The sequence below is a fragment of the Lepidochelys olivacea genome (assembly GCF_965140295.1).
Source record: "Lepidochelys olivacea isolate rLepOli2 genome assembly, chromosome: 3".
NCBI classification, from domain to species: Eukaryota; Metazoa; Chordata; order Testudines; family Cheloniidae; genus Lepidochelys; species Lepidochelys olivacea.
The window spans coordinates 131,401,546-131,421,503 of NC_140413.1; the positions used below are offsets into that span (position 1 = coordinate 131,401,546).

The 19,958-nt window shown below is 41.6% G+C and overlaps 1 protein-coding gene across 2 annotated transcripts in view; it reads right to left on the reverse strand.

Annotated features, from left to right (window-relative positions):
• The window catches only part of GALNT2 (polypeptide N-acetylgalactosaminyltransferase 2), a 156,768-nt gene that overhangs the window by 107,326 nt on the left and 29,484 nt on the right, over nt 1–19,958 (reverse strand). Inside the window, exon 1 of one of the 2 annotated variants that reach the window (XM_084623354.1) lies at nt 4,191–4,228. The exons of the other annotated variant lie outside the window; for it this stretch is intronic. Within the exon in view, the coding sequence (XP_084479480.1) occupies nt 4,191–4,223 (33 nt within the window). The 5' untranslated portion in view covers nt 4,224–4,228. Of the gene's footprint in view, nt 1–4,190; nt 4,229–19,958 lie in introns of those variants that run through there. 2 annotated transcript variants of the gene reach the window in all.

The following is a 19,958-nucleotide window of genomic DNA, read 5'->3' on the forward strand; positions in this document are numbered from 1 at the left end:
ACTGTGCTAAAATGCAAAAGTTCATCTTTCATGCTTAGCAACAGACAGCTTTTTAGGATTGTTACATCTTCCCCCTCCTCCCCCATCCCGTGGGCTTTTGTGGAATTTTAAATACGGATTTATCTTTTTATAAAATAAAGTTACCAATATTATTACACTTGAATTAATGTAATCTAAAAACAAAATATTCTTCCTGATTTTTAACTTTGTGAGTGTTAGAAGCATCTAGTCTACCCTGTTTTTTCCAGAGGGCTCCTAAATGTTCAGAATGGAGTAGGAGGGTGACATCGCAATAGAATAACAGGATCTGCATCTTTCTCAGCCCTTTCCCCGCCATCAGTTGAAGACAGGGACAGAGAAATGTTAGATTATCAGTCAACATGACCTCCCACCACAAATGAAAGCTGGAAAAATTGTTACTCAGGTAATTGCAATAACTATTCTAACACCAAACCTCCAGTCTTCTAACATATAAAGAAACTTTAAAGTACATCACAAATTAACAATGAAGAATACAAATTTCCACTATGGTTCACAGTTAGCCTGCCCAAGTCAAATATGCACCATAACTACATATTTAATTGTTTCAAAACAAAGAGTTCTAGATATAATGATAAATAGGTGAGATGCCATTAGTGCCAGCCAGCCCATGCATCTCACAGGGCACAGATTTGATTAAAGAAAAACCACCACCAAATCTCAGGATCAGATTCCTATCTTAAATAAATAGCATATGTCACTTCAGTGCAGGAAGAGAAATATTACGGTGAATGAAGTCAATCTACGCCTATGCCCCAGGGTCTCACTCCTGGCCCAGAGGGCTCCTCCCCTTCCCCGCCCCCTGCTGGGCCCTGGAGTTTTTCTAGCATGTTGGGGGTGGGGTTGAAGGGGGGCTCAAAGAAAAAGGTTGAGAACCTATGTTGTAGGAAACCACTTAAAATGAAGTGGGCAATTATGGGTTAGCAGGCAATGGGTGTATTACAAATAGACAAAATGAGCCATAAAACCAGAGCCCCTGTTGAGTCCATGCTTTTTTAATGTCTAGCAGAGTTATGAATTTACGTTCCCAGGCTTGCCTTTTGAAGGTGTTATACAGGTTCTCTTGAGGAAGAGATCAAATATGGAGAGCTCACTTTGTGAAAAGTGTATGTCCACAGTAGATATGGTGATTTTGTCTTATCATTTTTCTACGAGTTCATTTGAGAGACCAGTGATTGCTCTGTTTCACCCACATAGCTGTTGCTGGGGCATTCGATGCACTGAGGTATACCACAGGTCGTAATAAGCACATGGACCCACGAATCTTGAAGTGGAGATAGGTCTACAGATTTTGCGTCTGTTCTAAGAGAGTCTGGTACCATTTTAGTTTGTGTCCCCTGTTCTGTGGGGAGCTTTCTTCTCCTGATGAGCCTGGTTGGGGGTTGTCTGAAGGCTAGAAGAGGGGGTGTGGGAAAGATTTATTTCAGGATGTGGTCCCCAAGAAATATGGGTTGTAATTGTTTGATGATCCCCTGAATAGATTCCAGTGTAGGGTGGTCAGTGACAACTTGGGACATGAGGTCAGTGGGTTGTTTTTTTCCTGTATTGAAGCAGGTTCTCCTGGGATATTTGGGTGGCCAATTCCATGACGCCATCTACTTCTCTGGAAGAGTAGCACTGTTTAGTGAAGGCATTTTAAGTGCATTTAGACATGTGTATCGGACTCTTAGGCTCTACTTGCTCTAAAAACACCCCACTGCCTGAAACCCTTAGTTGTCCTGTTGGGGGGCCTTAAAATGAAGTGGGTGTGTTTGGGCCAGTATCTTCCATGGGACATGAATTGAGAGTATAAAATAGTATAAAACCACCTCTCTAATGCTCCACCTAAGCTGAAGGCAACAACAATGCTTGGAAGATAAAGACTTTAAACTGAGGAGATTCCTTCTTAGCCTGGCACCAAATTCACCCTGTTTATTAAGAATTGTGAGCTGCCTGTAATATCTATTAGGGTGAGAAAACCTGCTTGATTCAAATCTTGCCTAGTCTGATAAGCTTTAGAATTTAGACTGCAATTTTACTTTTATTTCTTTTGTAAGCATCTTTGTCCTATAAGCTTAACACTTATAATCACTTTAAAAAAAATCTACAACTCTGTAGCTAATAAACTTATTTTAATATTTTATCTTAAACAGTGAGTTTGTCTGAAATGCTTGGGGAAATCTGCTCATATTACAAAGGCTGGTTCATGTTCACTATCCTTTGATAAAGTGGCAAACTAATGAGCTCACATTGCTCAAGAGAAAGTCTTAAGCAGCATAAAGTGGTAGATTACTGGGATGTAAAGCTGGGGAGATTTGCTGGTGTCTCACTCTGTATAGTTCATGAGTGGTTTAGAGAACATTCATGTAACTTAGCGGGGTGTGTCTCTGCATGCTCGCAGCTAAGTGATTGTGCCTGGAGGGGTTTGCTGCTTGTCACTACCCAAGGCACTGTGAGAGAGTCCAGGCTGGAGAGTTAAAGAGGCACAGCAGTCCCAGAGTTCAAGGCTGTGCCACAGGAAATCCTATTTTCCCTGCTGGTCAATGGCTCACAATGATTGTTTAACACCCATTTGGGTGTGGGTGGCCACCTTTGTTGTCACTGGAGAGCTAATTGTGGGTGTCTCCTAAATTCACAACGTATTTCAACCACCATATAGAAAAAGCTCATAACTTCATACCACTAATGATATACATATTTTGACAGAACAATGAGTTTCAGCAGATCATGACGTTTCATATGGTACTATATAAGGCATGCTTTGCATGAAACATCACAACCATATACAAATGATGAATGTGGGGGTTACAGAGTGCTATTTTGAGGTACAGCATGTCACAACCACATGAAAATTGGAGTAAAAAATTCAAAGCAATACTGCTGCACCTTTGGGAAAAAATGTGGAGAGCAAAATCAGTAAGTGACCTCTGGTAGTGAGCAATACTTAAAACATCTCATTGCTGGAAGCAAAAACCACCAAGTACTCTGCACATTATGCCTACCTGATACAAGTTAGATCTAAGTTTAAACAAAAAGTGCATTTAGAATTCATTTTGCGGGCAGCTTGTAATATGTAAAGTCATTTATTGCAGAAAAGTAGGCCCTTAACATTATAACATGCAGCTACAAGGAAGGAGAGGTTTAAAATTTATCAATATAAAGGTGTTGGTTATATTGAATACTTAACAGATTTGTCTGGAGACTGGTATTTTCTAGAGCAGTATGGTAAAAGTCAGTGTATTACACAGAAAATTTCAATTCTCCCAGGATTTTATGTGATGAAGTTACCAGTGCCTTTGTGTGCTTTAAGTTTAAAATACACCCAAAACATTGGACAAAATCATTAAGATTAAGAAGGGTGAGAAAAAAAGAGTCATCCATAGTGTGGGTTTCTAAGGCACAATCAGCCTTTCACATTGACTATTGAATTTACTAACACTAAATATTTTACTGGCCAGTCCAAAAAAATGCTCTGTAGGTGACTGGAATTTAAATCTATCCTTGCTCCAAAAGGTTTAGCTATCAAACAATTTAGAGTTCAATAGCTTCAAAAGAAACCAAAAGCCATAGAACACTTAAACAACCCCTTTTTTCAACATCCATCTAGGATGGTAAGTTTCTCATTCATGATCACCCTGCCTCTACACAGCAAATATTAGTACCTTACTTTTAGAGAATCTAACTCCTTGGTGTAGGCCTCAGTTGAGCAGAACAAACTTCTCCCTGGGTCTGGCTTTTATATTCCCAGAGAGAGAGAAAGCGAGCCAGATTCTATTCTAAGTGAAGTGATAGTTCTAGCACCATCTTGGACATTTCCTTCTGCACATGAATTTCCATAAGCACCTACTCCAGAGTTGAGAGATTGGACCCTCCTATCTGAGAATGACACCATCAAAAGACTCCGTTCCATTGGCAAGGAGGAACTGTAACTGAGTAGACTGGTATAGAAGAGAAGACAATATTCCAGAAGCAAAAAGAGTGCAAACTGTTACAGTGATGCTTTTCTAAATCTGCAGACAACTCCCAGAACTTCTATTGCTGCTCCTGATACTCCAAGTTTTCCCAAACTACAAAAAAAGTGAAAATTGACTGACTAGTCTTTTCAATTTTCTGTTATACCATTGGGAACCCTGAGGGCAACAAGTGAAGCAGTCAATAATCAGGTCACTTACCTTGGAACAGCTTGGAAAAGTGGAAAGCACCATAGCTATTCACTAGAAAGGGAAAAAAAAAAACAGACCCTTGTCCCATCATCTTTGCAACAATCAAGAAGCTCTGGGATAGGAGGAAGAGGAACATGCATGCACCTTCTCCCTTCTAGCAGCCACAGGGAGTTGGGGTTATTCAAGTTTATCAGATCCCTATTACTGGAGGCTCCAAGGGATGGAACACATCTGGACAGGATACAGGGACAGCTCCCAAACTGAAATCCTAGCTCTTCCCTTTCCAAGCAGGAGAGGGTAGAGATAGAGCTTGATGTCTTACTAGAGTATTGTCCCTGGACAATAGGGCCTCTCATCTTAGTCTAGTCTTTAAAGTTACTGTGTGTTAAAAAATTTCAAGCTGTATGTATGATGCATCTGGGATAGATATGAGGTGGAGGGCTGCGTACAGTGGAAGAGATTGATAGGGTAAGCTACAGAAGTATGGTATGCACATCTTTATAAACACAGAATAGGGATCAGAGAGTTTGAACATATGAAGGCAGAAGTAGCCCACACAATGTAGGGGGAAAAACAGGAAAGGATATTGGGAAGGGAGGAAAAATGACTCAGAAGTCAGAAAGAGACATACCATTACCTATTCTAGGACATAAAAAAAGAGAAGTGAAACTAGATAGAGAGAAAGGTGAGAACGGGTCAAAATTGCAATCTTTAAACAAAATAAAAAATTGATTGTAACCTTGTCAGTTCAACACAAATAGGTAGACTGCCCAAACTATTTCATCCCTTTAAACTGCAGAGGTCATGGAAGCACAGGTGTTTTTTCACTGACTAGCAGGCCTAACCCTTCATGTAATAGCTGGCAGGTACAACTGTCAAGCCTTGCTGGTGAAAATATAGGTTTACGAAGACAGGAAAAATATAGGAAGAGTTCCTGCTGTACTTGACTTATTCAAAAGTAGAAAGAGACCCAAGTTGAAGTGTCATAGCAATTCTAAGCAGAAGGCAGTGAAAAAAAAATCTGGTGACATGACTGGCTCTGCTCCTTATCTGTTATGAAGAACAACCCAGCAGCTAAAAACTGCAGTCCTGAAGTTGCACAAACAGGGCATAAATTATGGTACAATAATAATTCACATGTAGTATATTGTTAGGACATAAGGCTGAAGAAAAATGTTGCATATTATTAAGGAATATTTTAAAAATTGTGCTTACAGCAAGAACAGAACATAAGAATGGCCATACTGGGTCAGACCAAAGGTCCATCTAGCCCAGTATCCGGTCTTCCGACAGTGGCCAATGCCAGGTGACCCAGAGAGAATGAACAGAACAGGTAATCAAGTGATTTGTTGACCCCCTCAAAGAACATCTATTAGAGTTCTTTGAAGGGTAAACAAACAGTGGACGTAGTATACTTACATTTCCAGAAAGCCTTTGACAAGGTCCCTCACCAAAGACTCTTATGTAAATTAAATTGTCATGGATTGAGAACTGGTTAAAAGACAGGGAACAAAGGGTAGGAATAAATGGTAAATTTTCAGAATGGAGAGGGGTAAGACCAAAGCAAACTGTGAAGAACTTTAAAAAGGTCTCACAAAACTTAGTGATTGGGCAACAAAATGGCAAATGAAATTTAATGTGGATAAATGTAAAGTAATGCACATTGGAAAAAATAACCCCAGCTATACATACAATATGATGGGGGCTAATTTAGTTACAACTAATCAGAAGAAAGATCTTGGAGTCGCTGTGGATAGTTCTCTGAAGACGTCCATGCAATGTGCAGCGGCAGTCAAAAAAACAAACGGGATGTTAGGAATAATTTAAAAAGGGATAGAGAATCTCTTATTGCCCTTATATAAATCCATGGTATGCCCGCATCTTGAATACTGTGTACAAATGTGGTCCCCTCATCTCAAAAAAAAAATATATATATATATATATATATTCTGGCATTAGAAAAGGTTCAGAAAAGGGCAAGTAAAATGATTACGGGTTTCGAACAGGTCCGATATGAGGAGAGGATAAGAGGCTAGGATTTTTCAGCTTGGAAAAGAGGAGATTAAGGGGGGGATATGATAGAGGTATATAAAATCATGAGTGGTGTGGAGAAAGTGAATAAGGAAAATTTATTCACTTGTTCCCATAATATAAGAACTAGGGGCCACCAAATGAAATTAATGGGTAGCAGGTTTAAAACAAATAAATAAAAGGAAGTTCTTCACTCAGCTCACAGTCAACCTGTGGAACTCCTTGCCTGAGGAGGTTGTGAAGGCTAGAACTATAACAGGGTTTAAAAGAGAACTGGTTACATTCATGGAGGTTAAGTCCATTAATGGCTATTAACCAGGATGGGGAAGGAATGGTGTCCCTGGCCTCGGTTTGTCAGAGGGTGGAGACGGGTGGCAGGAGAGAGATCACTAGAGCATTACCTGTTAGGTTCACTCCCTCTGGGGCATCTGACATTGGCCACTGTCAGTGCACAGGATACTGGGCTGGATGGACCTTTGATCTCACCCAGTATGGCCATTCTTCTGTAAGTGATCCATCCCGTTGCCCAATCCCAGCTTCTGGCAAACAGAGGCTCGGGACACCATCCCAGCTAATAGTCAGTGATGGATCTATCCTCCATGAATTTATCTAGTTCTTTTTTGAACCCTGGTTTAGTCTTGGCCTTCACAACATCCTCTGGCAAAGAGTTCCACAGGTTGATTGTGTGAAGAAATACTTCCTTTTCTTAGTTTTAAACCTGCTGCCTATTAATTTCATTTGTTGACCCCTAGGTTTGTGTTACAAGAAGGAGCAAACAATACTTCATTATTATTTACTTTCAATTTTCAAAATAGAGGTATAAAAAGCTTCTTACAAATAGCTACTCATAATAAATTTTGTATCAAAATTTTGGACACCATGCCAGCAAAGGCCATTTGCTGGCCAACATAAACAAGAACACTGTCCAAAAGCAAGTGAGGAATATGTTCATCATACAACACAAATGAATCTGCAGTTTTGTTGCATACTATGGGACAATCATAGAACCAAGCACACGTCCCCATCTCCAAATGGTTTCCAAGTGCAATCCACGTATTAGAATATTCCAGAGGGCAAAGGAGGGCAGTGAATTTTTATTTCACAAAACTTTTTTGGATTTTATGGCAGAGTAAAGACTGTTGAGACTGAAAAGTTCCTTCAGTATTAAGTGCATTAAGAACAGTTTTCTAAGAACAGTTTTTCTGAAGCAATTTCATGATGAAATCACTACTCTTCCTTTCCTCAGACAGTTATCAGAGATAGTACCATGAGATGTGTCAAGGGTATTATGTGTCATGTAGCCAAAACTGTCCCCTCCCCAATACCACAATGCTACACAGCAGGAGTAAGCAGGGCAGCATTTTCAACTTATACAATTACACTTGATTACTCACTGAAAGATTATATAGGTATCAGCTCAAAACAGGACACTCAACTAGTTTGCACTTCCAAAAAGTGGACTCATTACTACAATCCTCTTCACAGACAGTTGTTTCTCAGGGGTTTGTGGTATTCTGTAGGTTTGGGAGAACTAAACGTATGTTTTGACCAGTTTATATGTATCTCAAATAATTCATGTGAGCATGTGTCATTATACCACATTAGCAAATGGAACAGTAAATAGAACCGTAGAGACTTGAAATGTGTTGGAGAGAATTAACATTAGCTTTTATCCCCTACTATCAGAACATTTCTCTGAGATTTTATGAGTTTCACTGTCCAATTGCCAGAAATCAGCTGTCATCTATACCCAAAATATAATTTTCCTCCCTAAAACACCAGACAGTATGGGGTGGATTTTTTCATACAAATTTGGCTTGGACAAATGCATATCACAAAGCTTTTGACTATGACACTGCATCATATTGCTAAATACACTTCAAAGCAAGATGCCATCAAACCCAAACAAATCTAATGCAGTTTCCTCAGGGGGTGATTTCACATAATAAAAGTGAATGGGTAAATTCCTGAAAAGTACTAACAAATGAACTACTGCTTTTTTTGCTGCTATGTATTTCAGCTCTATTCAGAAAACACCTACATGCAGTTGTGCGAAGTGTAACTTGCACTTTCATTTTAATTTGGCATTTATTTCAGGGTACTTAAATGAATAATTGATTTATAGTGATCAACAATACATATCAAACAAGAAAAGAAGCTATCCAGAATGACAACAGCAGATTTGTGTAATGGGGGAGGGAAGGAGAAAGGTACAATGTTTTGGCAGGATTTTTAGAGTTAGGTAGTGCCATAGTAATTAAATTTAACTAACTTTATTGGGGAGGGGGCAGGGTGAATTTGAAGGGGAAGCAAGAGAAGTCAGCTTAGATCTTTATTCTCTTGTGAAAAAATAAAATTTGAAAAAGCCATCTTAACAAGAAGCCCTAGCTGTTTAACAGCTGGCACTCTCAGCAGGGAAACCATATATGCAATAATACCCCACTTTGTTTAAGAGGTACCAAAATCCCTAATTAAGGAGAGGAAGAAGAGGAAAGAACTCCACACTAAATATCACTTTGTAAAAGTTTGTTTGAACTACAACTCTAACACTGTATTAGCAGAACTGTGCCTCTGTAAATATTTAATATAAGACGACATTACTAGTTTGATCAGCACTTCCAATCTGAACAAAATTAACAGAGGGAGCAAGGATTAATGGATTTAGAGCTGGATTCCATCTTTATTTTGATTAAGTGATGGGAACCATACCTCTTGGCCTAATTTATTTAGGGACAGTTGAGTTATATTCAGGAGAGTGACTGCAAAAAAGTGATATGTGAGTTCCACATTTTCTATCATAAAGAACAAACTATCTACTTTACTGAGTCAAGGGTGGGTTTCTTACTGCTGCAAATCAAACTGAAACAGGGATCTAAAATAAAGTGGAGTTCTGTCACACACAATCAGAATAATCTAAAAATCATACTTCCTGACTCTGTTCTGTTGATGCATGAGTCAGACCAGAATCCTGTTCACTCTTTCATAGTACTTGCAGAATCAATAGAGCTAACAGTAGTGAAAACTGTTTACATCATCAAGTAAGCAAAACATTAAGTTAAATTAGGAGTGGCTACATCAGGCAAGAAACCCATTTTTACCATGCCCTTTTTCTAGCCTCGCTACTGATCTTGTGCCCTGCCTTCTAAGCCACAAAGTTAGATGACAGATTAGGCAAAATTTAAAGGACTGAATGTTACACGGACAAACTAATTGAGTTTCTGAAACATTTACAGCATGAACAAGATGAGAAAATAGGCTACTTAAATTAAAATGACCTGTATAGAATGTGCTTCTGCAAGTCTCAGTTTTTTCCCCCATAATGAGGGCCATATTTTAAGGAGAGGTTGTCCTCTTGGTTGCCTCCCCTCCCATTCACTACTGCATGAACCACCTCCCCAACCCCACTTGCAATCACAACATCCATGAGCTAACTACAGTAATGGCTTAGGTAAGATAATAGTTCTAGGAAAGTATTTTTCCCTGGGGGAGGAGAAGAGGGGAAAATGGATGTTGTTCGGCATCTGGGAACAAGAACCAGCACCATGTAAACACTCAATTCTCTGCTGCCCCTGAGCTCCACAGACTCTGGGTAGCAAATCTCTGCAGTGCTCATTCCCTCACTCACAGTCTCCCCTTTGTTGTCCTACCCATCAACTGGGGTTGAAATGACCAATTCACATCACAAATGGCGATGCAGAAAGGTGTGCTGAATTATAGTGTTTTACAGTAATCATTCCATGGAGCTCAATACCATTTGACTGATAGGAACTGGGAGGATAAAGATTCTAACAAAACTGTTGAACTCATTCCTACTTCCCCATTGACAGAGTTGTTCTTGGTATTCCTCTTCCCTCCCATACACTATCAGAGGACTAGCTAGATTTTGCTGACAGAGCTTATAAGTATTATAAATCAGTGAATGTTCAGCTGCCCATGTCATGCAAGGAACTTCAACGTGTAATCAAGAAGCATTAAGAAAAAAATCACAGCTTCAAACTCAATAACTTAAAACATGTAATACCACTGGTTCATATCTTATCAGCAAAGCTTTTAATTTCACTAAACGTAGGTGACTAAGACTATATCTAGACTAGCACTTTTGTCAGTCAGCGGTGTGAAGAAAAAAAAAAATCACACCCCAACCGACAGAAGTTACACCGACAAGTGCCGGTGTAGACAGCACTACATCGATGGGAGACACTCTCCCACTGACACAGCGACTGCCGCTTGTTGGGGGTGGTTTAATTATGGCAATAGGAGAGCTCTCTCCCATCGGCATAGAGTAGCCACACAACAGACCTTACAGCAGTGCAGCAGTACTGCTGTGCCGCTGCAAGGGTCTGCTGTGTAGACAGTCTAATTCAGTGTTAGAGCTTCTGACTTTGGGCATGTCTTCACTAGCAATGTTAAAGTGCTGCCGCGGCAGCACTTTAACAGGCTGTGTAATCAGGGCACCAGTGCTGGGAGAGAGCTCTCCCAGCACTATATAAAAAAAAAAACCCTCCACGAGGGGAACAGCTACCTGCGGTGGGAGCAGGGCTCTTAGCACTGGTGCTCTGTCTACACTGGGACTTTACAAGTGCTGAGACCTGCAGTGCTTGGGGGTGGGGTGGGGTTCACACCCTAAGCAAGGAAGTTGCAGCGCTATAAAGCGCCAGTGTAGAGAAGCCCATATACAACTACCCTCTTAGAAAACACGCCACACTTGTTTTCCAGTGGATCCACAGGTTTATGAAGACAGTATCCACACATTTTCCTATTAAATGTTTATGGAAGACAGTTATTGATGAGAGAACGAACGAACGAACAAACAGAATGAAAAGATGCACAGGTTACATGCACTGGGTGTTATTTTAAGTACCAGCATATAATTTAACCAAGGCATTTAGCTGAATTTTCTAAGATTAAAAACTAACTGTTCTGATTTAATAATTAATGCACACTTTGTATGAATTATTCAACCCTGACTGGAAAGAGGATATGGGTATTTCCTGGGACTTGGACAAAACTAGAGTAGCATAGCAATATTTTTTTTTTTAAACTATCTAAAAGAACATAATTCAAGCAGAAACAGAACAAAGTCAGATCTGGGAGTTTCTGATGAATCAAAACTGGAGTAGGGAGAAGAAATGAAAGTGAGTGTCAAAGATTTAACAAAATTCCTCCAGGCATAGATGTGTAAGATATTTCCAACAAAATCTTCTAAACTTTATGATCAGATCAAAGTTCCCCTTAGGGTTTCATGAGGCTTCGTATGACGGACATTTTACATCTGTGGGAACAAAGTACCTGAATCTTTAACAGATCTAGTTTAATATCATAATAAATGGACAGAAAACATGATCAACACTATGCACTTCTCTAGACTTGAATGAGTAGATCCCTGTAGCATGGCAGCCACCTCTGGTTTCAGGCTAGACTATTTCAGTTCTGAATTTCTGCAGAGTACTTCAAAGAATTCCGTTTCAAGCTGCAACTCTTAGGATCCAAATAAAAGCATGAAGTCAACATGCTATATCTGATCTTCCCATTGTTTAATTATCAGTATCACTTCAGCAATTTAGAAGCTGTTGTGTCCCCAAACTTCTTACAGAACTTACAGGGAAAGGGGAAATAATTCAGACCGCAGCTAGATGAAAAGGTGAATCCTAAAGGTATGCGGGGATTTGGCACACAAAACAAGCTGCTAGCCTTTTTGCTCTGAATAAATCAGCATATTGGTACCACTGTACCTCCAGCTTGATACAAGAGGAATTGTTATACAACAGGAGCATTGAGTAAGGCTTGGTCTACCCTCAAACTTGCACCACATTAACTAAATCAGTTTTGTTTCAGTGCAAGTCTGTGCAAACAATCTTTTTTTGGAATAAAGTGATCTATTTTGATTTTGTCTAGCCAATTTAAAAGGAATAGGACACTTGATTCCAAAATGAGATTCAGTGCAAACCTGTGTACACACACAACAAAAGAAGTGAATTTAAAACTGAGTTAGTTTATGTGGTGCAAGTTTGTGTGTGGACAAGCCCTAGATTGTGGAAGTGGGAAAAAGATGTTCCTACTGAAGAACAGATGCTAAAATATTTGTTTTGATCTCCAACAGCTAAAATGGATGAATTTCAAGTCTAACCAATGTTAAAAATTCTATTTCTGGTAGCTTGTAGTATGCCTACATAAAGTTGCAAACCATTACAGATTGTTCTGAAGACTAGTACTTGCTTTAAATCAAATGCTGTAGAAACAGCAGTCAAAATAAGAACAACGGTACACTATTCTCGATTCAAGCTTGCCACGGACACTCTCAGAACTCCCTACTTGCCATACTGAATGCAATGCTTGCACATACTTTAATAAAATTTTAATTTCAGTAAAATGCTAAACATCATTTGTCATTTCATTTTCTAGAAACTGATGCTAGAGAATAGGTATGTGTTTTACCCAGTATAATTAGCAAGTGTACAATAAAAATAGTTTAATGGATTTAAATGTTTTAAGATGCCTTTGTGTGATCCATCCTCTGGTCACTAAGGGTGTGTCTACACAGCAATAGCAATATAAGCTCAGGCTTAAGCCTGAGTTTAAGCTTAACCCCTTTGTGTCCACACACCAGTTGTGAACCTAGGGTCCCAAGACCCTGCAGGGCAGGAGAGTCCAAGACCATGTTAAGCTGGAACCTAGGGTCTGAGCCCTATTACTTTCCTGTGTGCATACAGCCCAAGCTTGACTTGGGCCCTGGAAGTCTTCCAGATGTATCCCAGAGTTCCTTGGAGCAACTTCCCGAGTCCCTTCTATGCTGACAATCTATTACGCTCTACTGCAACCAGAAGCCATACCTCCCTTTGCAAAAGGCAACAGCTCAGATCAGCGTTAGCATGCTTGCAGCCAAAGGGTTTTCAATGGAGACCGATCAGAAGAAGCCTTTTGCAAAGAGCTGCTTCCTGGTCACAAGAGCACAGCCAGATTTTGGCGCACTCTGCCTAGGCGTCCCAGCACACACAGTCCCAAGGAGGGCTGCAGGGGTGGGAAGTGTTGTCAGAGAGCAGAGCAGGGACGGGAAACGACAGAGCTCCCAGTTCAGCACAGCCAGGAGAGGGATGGTCCACAACTAGCCAGTCACTCCTCCCCATCCCTGCAGAGCAGCCACTGGGTCCCCGCTCCACTCTCAGTCCCCACCCCCCCCGCCCTCCCTGGGCTGCATGACTTGTCAGGGTGGTAAGTGGAAGACAGCCCCAAAACTTTTGCACAGCCTCCCGGGGATCTGCTATCCCTGCCTCCTGGGGATAGGGATAAGGGACCTCCGGGGGATGCACTTCACCACTTCGTAGTCGGCAACAGCCAGGCTCGGCTCTGTGTTTTTCCTCTGAAACCTACATTTTATCTCAAGCTTCAAAACAAACGGACAAAAATAGATTAAAAACCCAACCAACCAAAAAACACCTTAATTTTTAAAAAGGGATGTTGAATGAAGAATTGCAAAGTTTCATTTTAATAGTTTGACAGCCCTGGAGACTAATGTCCTAATTATCCTCTGAACAGGGGGCAAAGAAAGCACCAATGTGAGATTTCTAAAGATAGGTACAGCACTTGACCCAAGGTTTAAGAATCTGAAGTGCCTTCCAAAATCTGAGAGGGATGAGGTGTGGAGCATGCTTTCAGAAGTCTTAAAAGAGAAACACTCCAATGCGGAAACTACAGAACACAAACAACCAAAAAAGAAAAATGAACATGTGTCGGACCACACTGATTTGGATAGTTATTGAGCAGAACCCGTCATTAGTATGGACACATGTCCCCTGGAATGGTGGTTGAAGCATGAAGGGACATATGAGTATTTAGGGCATCTGGCATGTAAATATCTTGCGATGCTGGCTACAACATTGCTACACAAATGCCTGTTCTCACTTTCAGGTGACATGGTAAACAAGAAGAGGGCAACATTATCTCCTGCAAATTGTAACCAAACTTGTTTGTCTGAGCGATTGGCTGAAGTAGGACTGAGTGGACTTGTAGGCTCTGAAGTTTTACATTCCATTCAAAAATATAGAAGTTATTTTTTGTACATAATTCTAGATTTGTAAGTTCAACTTTCATGATAAAGTAATAATACATTACTTGTATTAGGTGAATTGAAAAATACTCTATCTCTATCTCTTTGGTTTATTACTGTGCAAATATTTGTAATAAAAATAAATAAAAAGTGAGCACTGTACACTTTGTATTGTGTGTTGTAATTGAAATCAATATTTGAAAATGTAGAAGACATCCAAAAATATTTAAATAATGGTATTCTATTATTACTTAATTGTGCGTTTAATTTTTTTTTTAATCACTTGACAGCCCTAGAAAAAGCCTTCTCAAACTACAGTCATTCTACTGAGACAGCTACCAAAGCAGCTAATTATGCAGTTTAGGTACTCATTTGCTTCTTATGGGCACCTGGGTCTCATCAAAAGCACAGTTAGGAAACAGGGTGCGCAGTGGAGTTTTACCACAGTGCAACACATTGGTAGGGCTAGAGCAAGGATCACCAAGCCATCGATCACCATCAACTGGTCGATCCTGGAGACTCTCCCAGTCGATCGCGATCTCTGGCCATGACAGTGCAGTGAGGCTGCCTGCCGCGGCCCCAAGCCACTCCCAGAAGCAGCCAGCACATCCCCGTGGCGCGGGTGGGGAGGGATCTCCACGCACTGCGCCTGCCTGCAAGCACGGTCCCTGCAGCTCCCATTGGCTGGGAACGGGAAGCTGTGGCCAACGGGAGCTGCGGGTGCAGTGCCTGCAGAGAGGGGAAGCATGCGGAGCCATGTGCCCCGCCCCAGGGGCTGCAGAGGTGCGTTGGCCCCTACCAGGAGCAGCTGGTGCACTACTAGCTGGCAGGGTGGAGGGGTGGCCCAGATCGTGGTGGGGGAGAGGTGTCGATGTGCCTGAGTGGGGCCGGGGCAGGCAGGGAGCCTGCCTTAGCCCTGCCAATCAGAAGCCACCCAAGGTAAGTGCCCCCAGTAGGAACCTGCACCCTAGCCCTGAGCCCCCTCCTGGAGCCAGCACCCCATACCCCCTCCTGCACCCCAACCCCCTCCCCCATTCCCAGAGCCAGCACCCTGTACTCCCTCCTGCACCCCAAGACTCTGCCCCAGCTCAGAGCCCTCTCTTGCACCCATACTCCCTCCCAGAGCCCACACCCTGGAACCCCCTCCTGCACCAAACTCCCTCCCAGAGCTTGCACCCCTCACCCCCTCCTGCACTCCAAATGTCTGTCCCAGGCTCAGTCCAGAGCCCCCTCCCACGCTGCGAACCCTTGGCCCCAGCCCAAAGCGCATACCCCCTCCCACACCCCAACCCCCTCCCCCAGCCCGGTGAGAGTGAGGGAGTGTGGGGGAGAGCGAGCGATGGAGGGGGTGGGATGGTGTGAGCAGTGCAGAGCCTCAGAGAAGGGGTGGGGTAGATCCTGGGGGGCCCTTAAATTCCAAAAGTGATCTTGGGCATAAAGATTGGAGACTACTGGGTTACAGTAATCACACATGGGGGCGGGGGCGGGCACGCTAGGGACTCAGGGACAGGGTTACTTAGACTTGTGTCCGTGCACTGCAGTGTGGACACCAGAGCCTTAGGTTTGAGCACAAGTCAGAAAATCCTTAACCTAGGGTTAAAATGCAGTGCATATGCTCACTCCCAGGGTTCCTTGACATAAGTCTGCTGACTCAAGTCCCACTAACCCTAAGTTTACATTGCTATGTAGACATACCCTACCATATGATTTGCTCCACAATCCCAGTGTACAGTATCCACTCCCTGCACAATGCCAACTCTCCTCTCTTGCAGCACACCAACCATACCCACTTATGCAATTCTCCTTCTCCATCCTCTTCCCAACCCATTTCATTTTTTCTTGTGCATTCTTTTAAATATTTGCATGCTTTATTTCTTTCTTCCCCTCTCCTGAAAATTTCCTCCTACTCCATGTCTGCATTAGGAGCTGCAGAAGCTGGGAAGAGCAGCTGGAGCTGGCATAGCTGTCCAAACCCACCCATTATCTTACCTACTCTTGATTTCTACAAGAATTATGACACAACAGGAAGCAACTAAGGATAGAATGCCTACATAGGATTAGGGAGGGCAAGCAATGCCTTTACACACACCTTAGCTCAACTACTTCTATGTGATGCAACAACAGCTCCAGGGAGAAAGTGCTTCCCTAACCAGTGCTGCTTTGCTTCCAGCCCATGCACCGCCCCAACTATTTATACACCCGAGATAAGGGAAGGGGCAAGGGCAAAGCTGCACTGTCAAGGCTCGCTCACAGAATTCTTTTTCAGACAGCGAGTGCCAGTGGTTACCACACAGCATGCACTGCACTCTAATGCAGAGAGTGTAACAAGAGCGAGGAAAACCACGCAAGCTGCTTCACCATATTTTCACATCCATACCCAGCTAAAGACTTGGAAATGATTGCTGATATCTGAGGGCTTCAACAAAGGCTCACTGAACTTCTGTGCTAGTTACTTCACTTACCCTCTCTATTTTTTCAAATCAGTTACTTTTGAGACAACAATCCTATTCTCTACACCAAAAATGTGGAAGTGAAGAAATCTTTTCAGTTTAATGTAGTAAGCGGGCTACTTCTATGATCCAATTAACATCCAGTTTCCCACCACTGTTTTGCTGAGTACTTGAAAACTTTTCCTGTATTAGCCAAATAACTGCTCTCCATAAAAAGTGAAGCTGACCATAGATCCAAAGTCTAACATGGTTATTGTGGCACAATTAGTGTCCTTGATTCAGAGTTCCTATATACAAGTTCAAATCTTAAGCAGCTGAATAGGTTTTGAATTTATAGTAACTGTGCTGTAATCCCTATTGGATTGCTCATATTAACTATTCTCCCCCCTCACCACCTAACTAAACTTTAAAAAGTGTTTTGTTCCAAAATAGATTATTCACTACTTTTGGAAAAAGTTCAACTGAATTTTACTAGAGTCCTACCCAAAAACACTTTAACCCAAGTTTCAGCCCAAATTTTTGATTGAGGGTATAAAAACCCTCAAGACAGAAATTTATGATATGAGCAGAGATTACAAGTCAGGTACAAGTATCCATGCCTTTCAACTTACTGAATACAGTTGGAGGAATCAGTTAAGTGTGCTTGTTTCACCTTACTAAGTGGCAATCAACCCAGAATTTCTCACCTAACCAATCTTCCTACCAGAGTGCCGTCACTTCTCTTTCATAGGAGCCGCCTTTAAATTTAAGCATCATTTGAGCTTTTACCATAATTTGCAATTACCAGTACCACTTTACAGATCATAGAATATCAGGGTTGGAAGGGACCTCAGGAGGTCATCTAGTCCAACCCTTTCCTAATGCTGTTTACTAGAGTATTTGGATCTGAATGAGAAGGAGCTATTGATTTTTCAATATATTAGAGAAGGTAAAATGAACAGCAAATTGTCACATAGTTAGGAAAGGAAAATCATAAGTAACTGGTGGAAATGAGATATGAAATTATGTGAACTTTTTGGCAACAAAAAGACCTGTAAAAGTTACAAAGTTTTATCATATGTGTGTGTGTCAGTCACATTAAGGGGTGTTTTTGTTTGTTTGTTTTTAGTCTGAGGGAATGTTTACCTACAAACCTAAGTAGGACAATTTACAGCCCACACAGTAATTACTGAGATGGTGCATGACTACACTACCCTCGTTGGTCAGTTGTGCACACCACCATCAGCGTTTCCACCAACTAAACAGGGGCAGCATGGAGAGCTGAGAGCTCTGCTGGCAGCTCCCTGCCAAGAGCCTGGCTGCCCCCCAAGCTGAGGGTGGACTGCCCTCCGCCCACATTCCCTACCAGGAGTGGGAAGCCACTGGGGCTTCTCAATCCACCCCCAACTCCCTGAAGGAAGCTTGGCAGCATTGTCAGTTTCACGACTCTGAAACTGACACAGCTGCCTGGCTCCCCACTGGGAACGGGGTGGGAAGCCACCCTGGCTTCTTGCCCAGTCTCCCAGATGGGAGCAGGGTCTGAAGCTGCCCAGCTCTCCAGGTGAACAGGGGCTTTCTTGTCAATTTCACAACTCCTGCCGTGAAGTTGACAAGACAGAGGACATAAGGGACCCAGTGTCTACACAGACACTGCGTCACCCTAATTACACAGACATAAGACTTACACCTCTTGTGGGAGGTGGAGTTATTACATCAGTATAGTAGGGTATTTACATTGGTGGGAGGAAGGTTGTAGTATAGACACGCATATAATTAGGTAGATATAAGCTGCCTTATGTGGACCTAACTGTAGTGTAGACCAGCTCTAAGTCTTTCCTAAAAAATGTTGTGGGTTTGGCTTTTGTGTTCGTTTGTTTTACGCACTATCAGGCTTACTTAGTTCGTTCTATCATTTGCCTTTTCAGTGGCAAGGCAAAACAGGATTTTAACATGAAAAATATAAAGCCTTTATAAGTCCAAAGATTTGCCAGATTGTTCACTGCTGTTCTTGTGAAGTCACATAGTAAAACTCAAGAAAATTCATTATGGAAATGTGGAGTAAATAGGACTAACAGAACAAGCCAAATAAATCTGTGTGGCTCAAAGTTTGCTACTGTCCCTCATCCTAAAGAAGAAGAAAAAAAATCTAGACCTCCAGAAAAAAAGTCATTCTAATTTTAAAGGTGCTGAAGTATCTTCAGCGTTAAATGGGGATAAAGATTTAGTTATGAGATCTGAGACTACACACACACATAAAACCAAAAAGCACTGTTCTGTTTTGCTGGAAAGGATGTTGTAAATGTGCAACCTCTCACTTCTACACCACAGCCCTTCTTTTAACACTACAGTATCTCTATTTCCTCAGCAAGTGACATTAGGAAAAGAATTTGCAATGTGTCACCAAGAATTCCCTTAGAATGCAATAATGCCTTACTCTCAACTTTTTCCTTCCTCCTCTGCAATATCCTCCTAAAGACATATGTCCAAAGCCATTAGGAAAGGAAAGCAATTCACTCAACCTGAAATAAGAGAAAGGAAGGGAGAGGGGAGGCGGGGGGCTGGCTAGGATAAAAGTCAAACAAGACTTGCCTTCAGAATATTTGATTTCTTCATGAACAGGTGTCTCCCACCCCCAATTCAAAATGCCATAAAAGCAAACAAGGGGTTTTTCAGAGGACAGTAGAGAGCAATCCTTGGATATGGAGTTTAAGGAAATTGCTTCCTATTTTATAAAAGTAAAATTTTCTCACAGTAGTTAGGAAAGAGTCCTGTATTTGCTTCAAGCACATTCTTTGAAATGTTTCAGAGTGGTAGCTGTATTAGTCTGTATCAGCAGAAAGAACGAGTACTTGTGGCACCTTAGAGACTAAAATTTATTTGAGCATAAGCTTTCGTGGGCTAAACCTCACTTTTTAGCCCACGAAAGCTTATGCTCAAATAAATTTTTTAGTCTCTAAGATGCCACAAGTACTCCTTGTTATTTGAAATGGTATCAGCCCTGGATTTAAGACTACAAAAACATTAGTTTGACAGTTTAAACACAACACAAGTATGTGAAGAAAAACAAAGCCATGAGGTTAACTTAGGGTAGGCCTTGTCTACACGCGGCAGCGCTTTAACGTCGGCTGTGTAGACATACCCATAAAAACCGCATTTGCCCAATATAAGCATCTCCTGGGAAATAAAATCCTACAGAAGAAACAGGAGAGTAAAATTCTTCCCTCCCTCCCCCAAATCCCACAGTAGAAAACTGTTTTTGAAGCATTTTTTCCA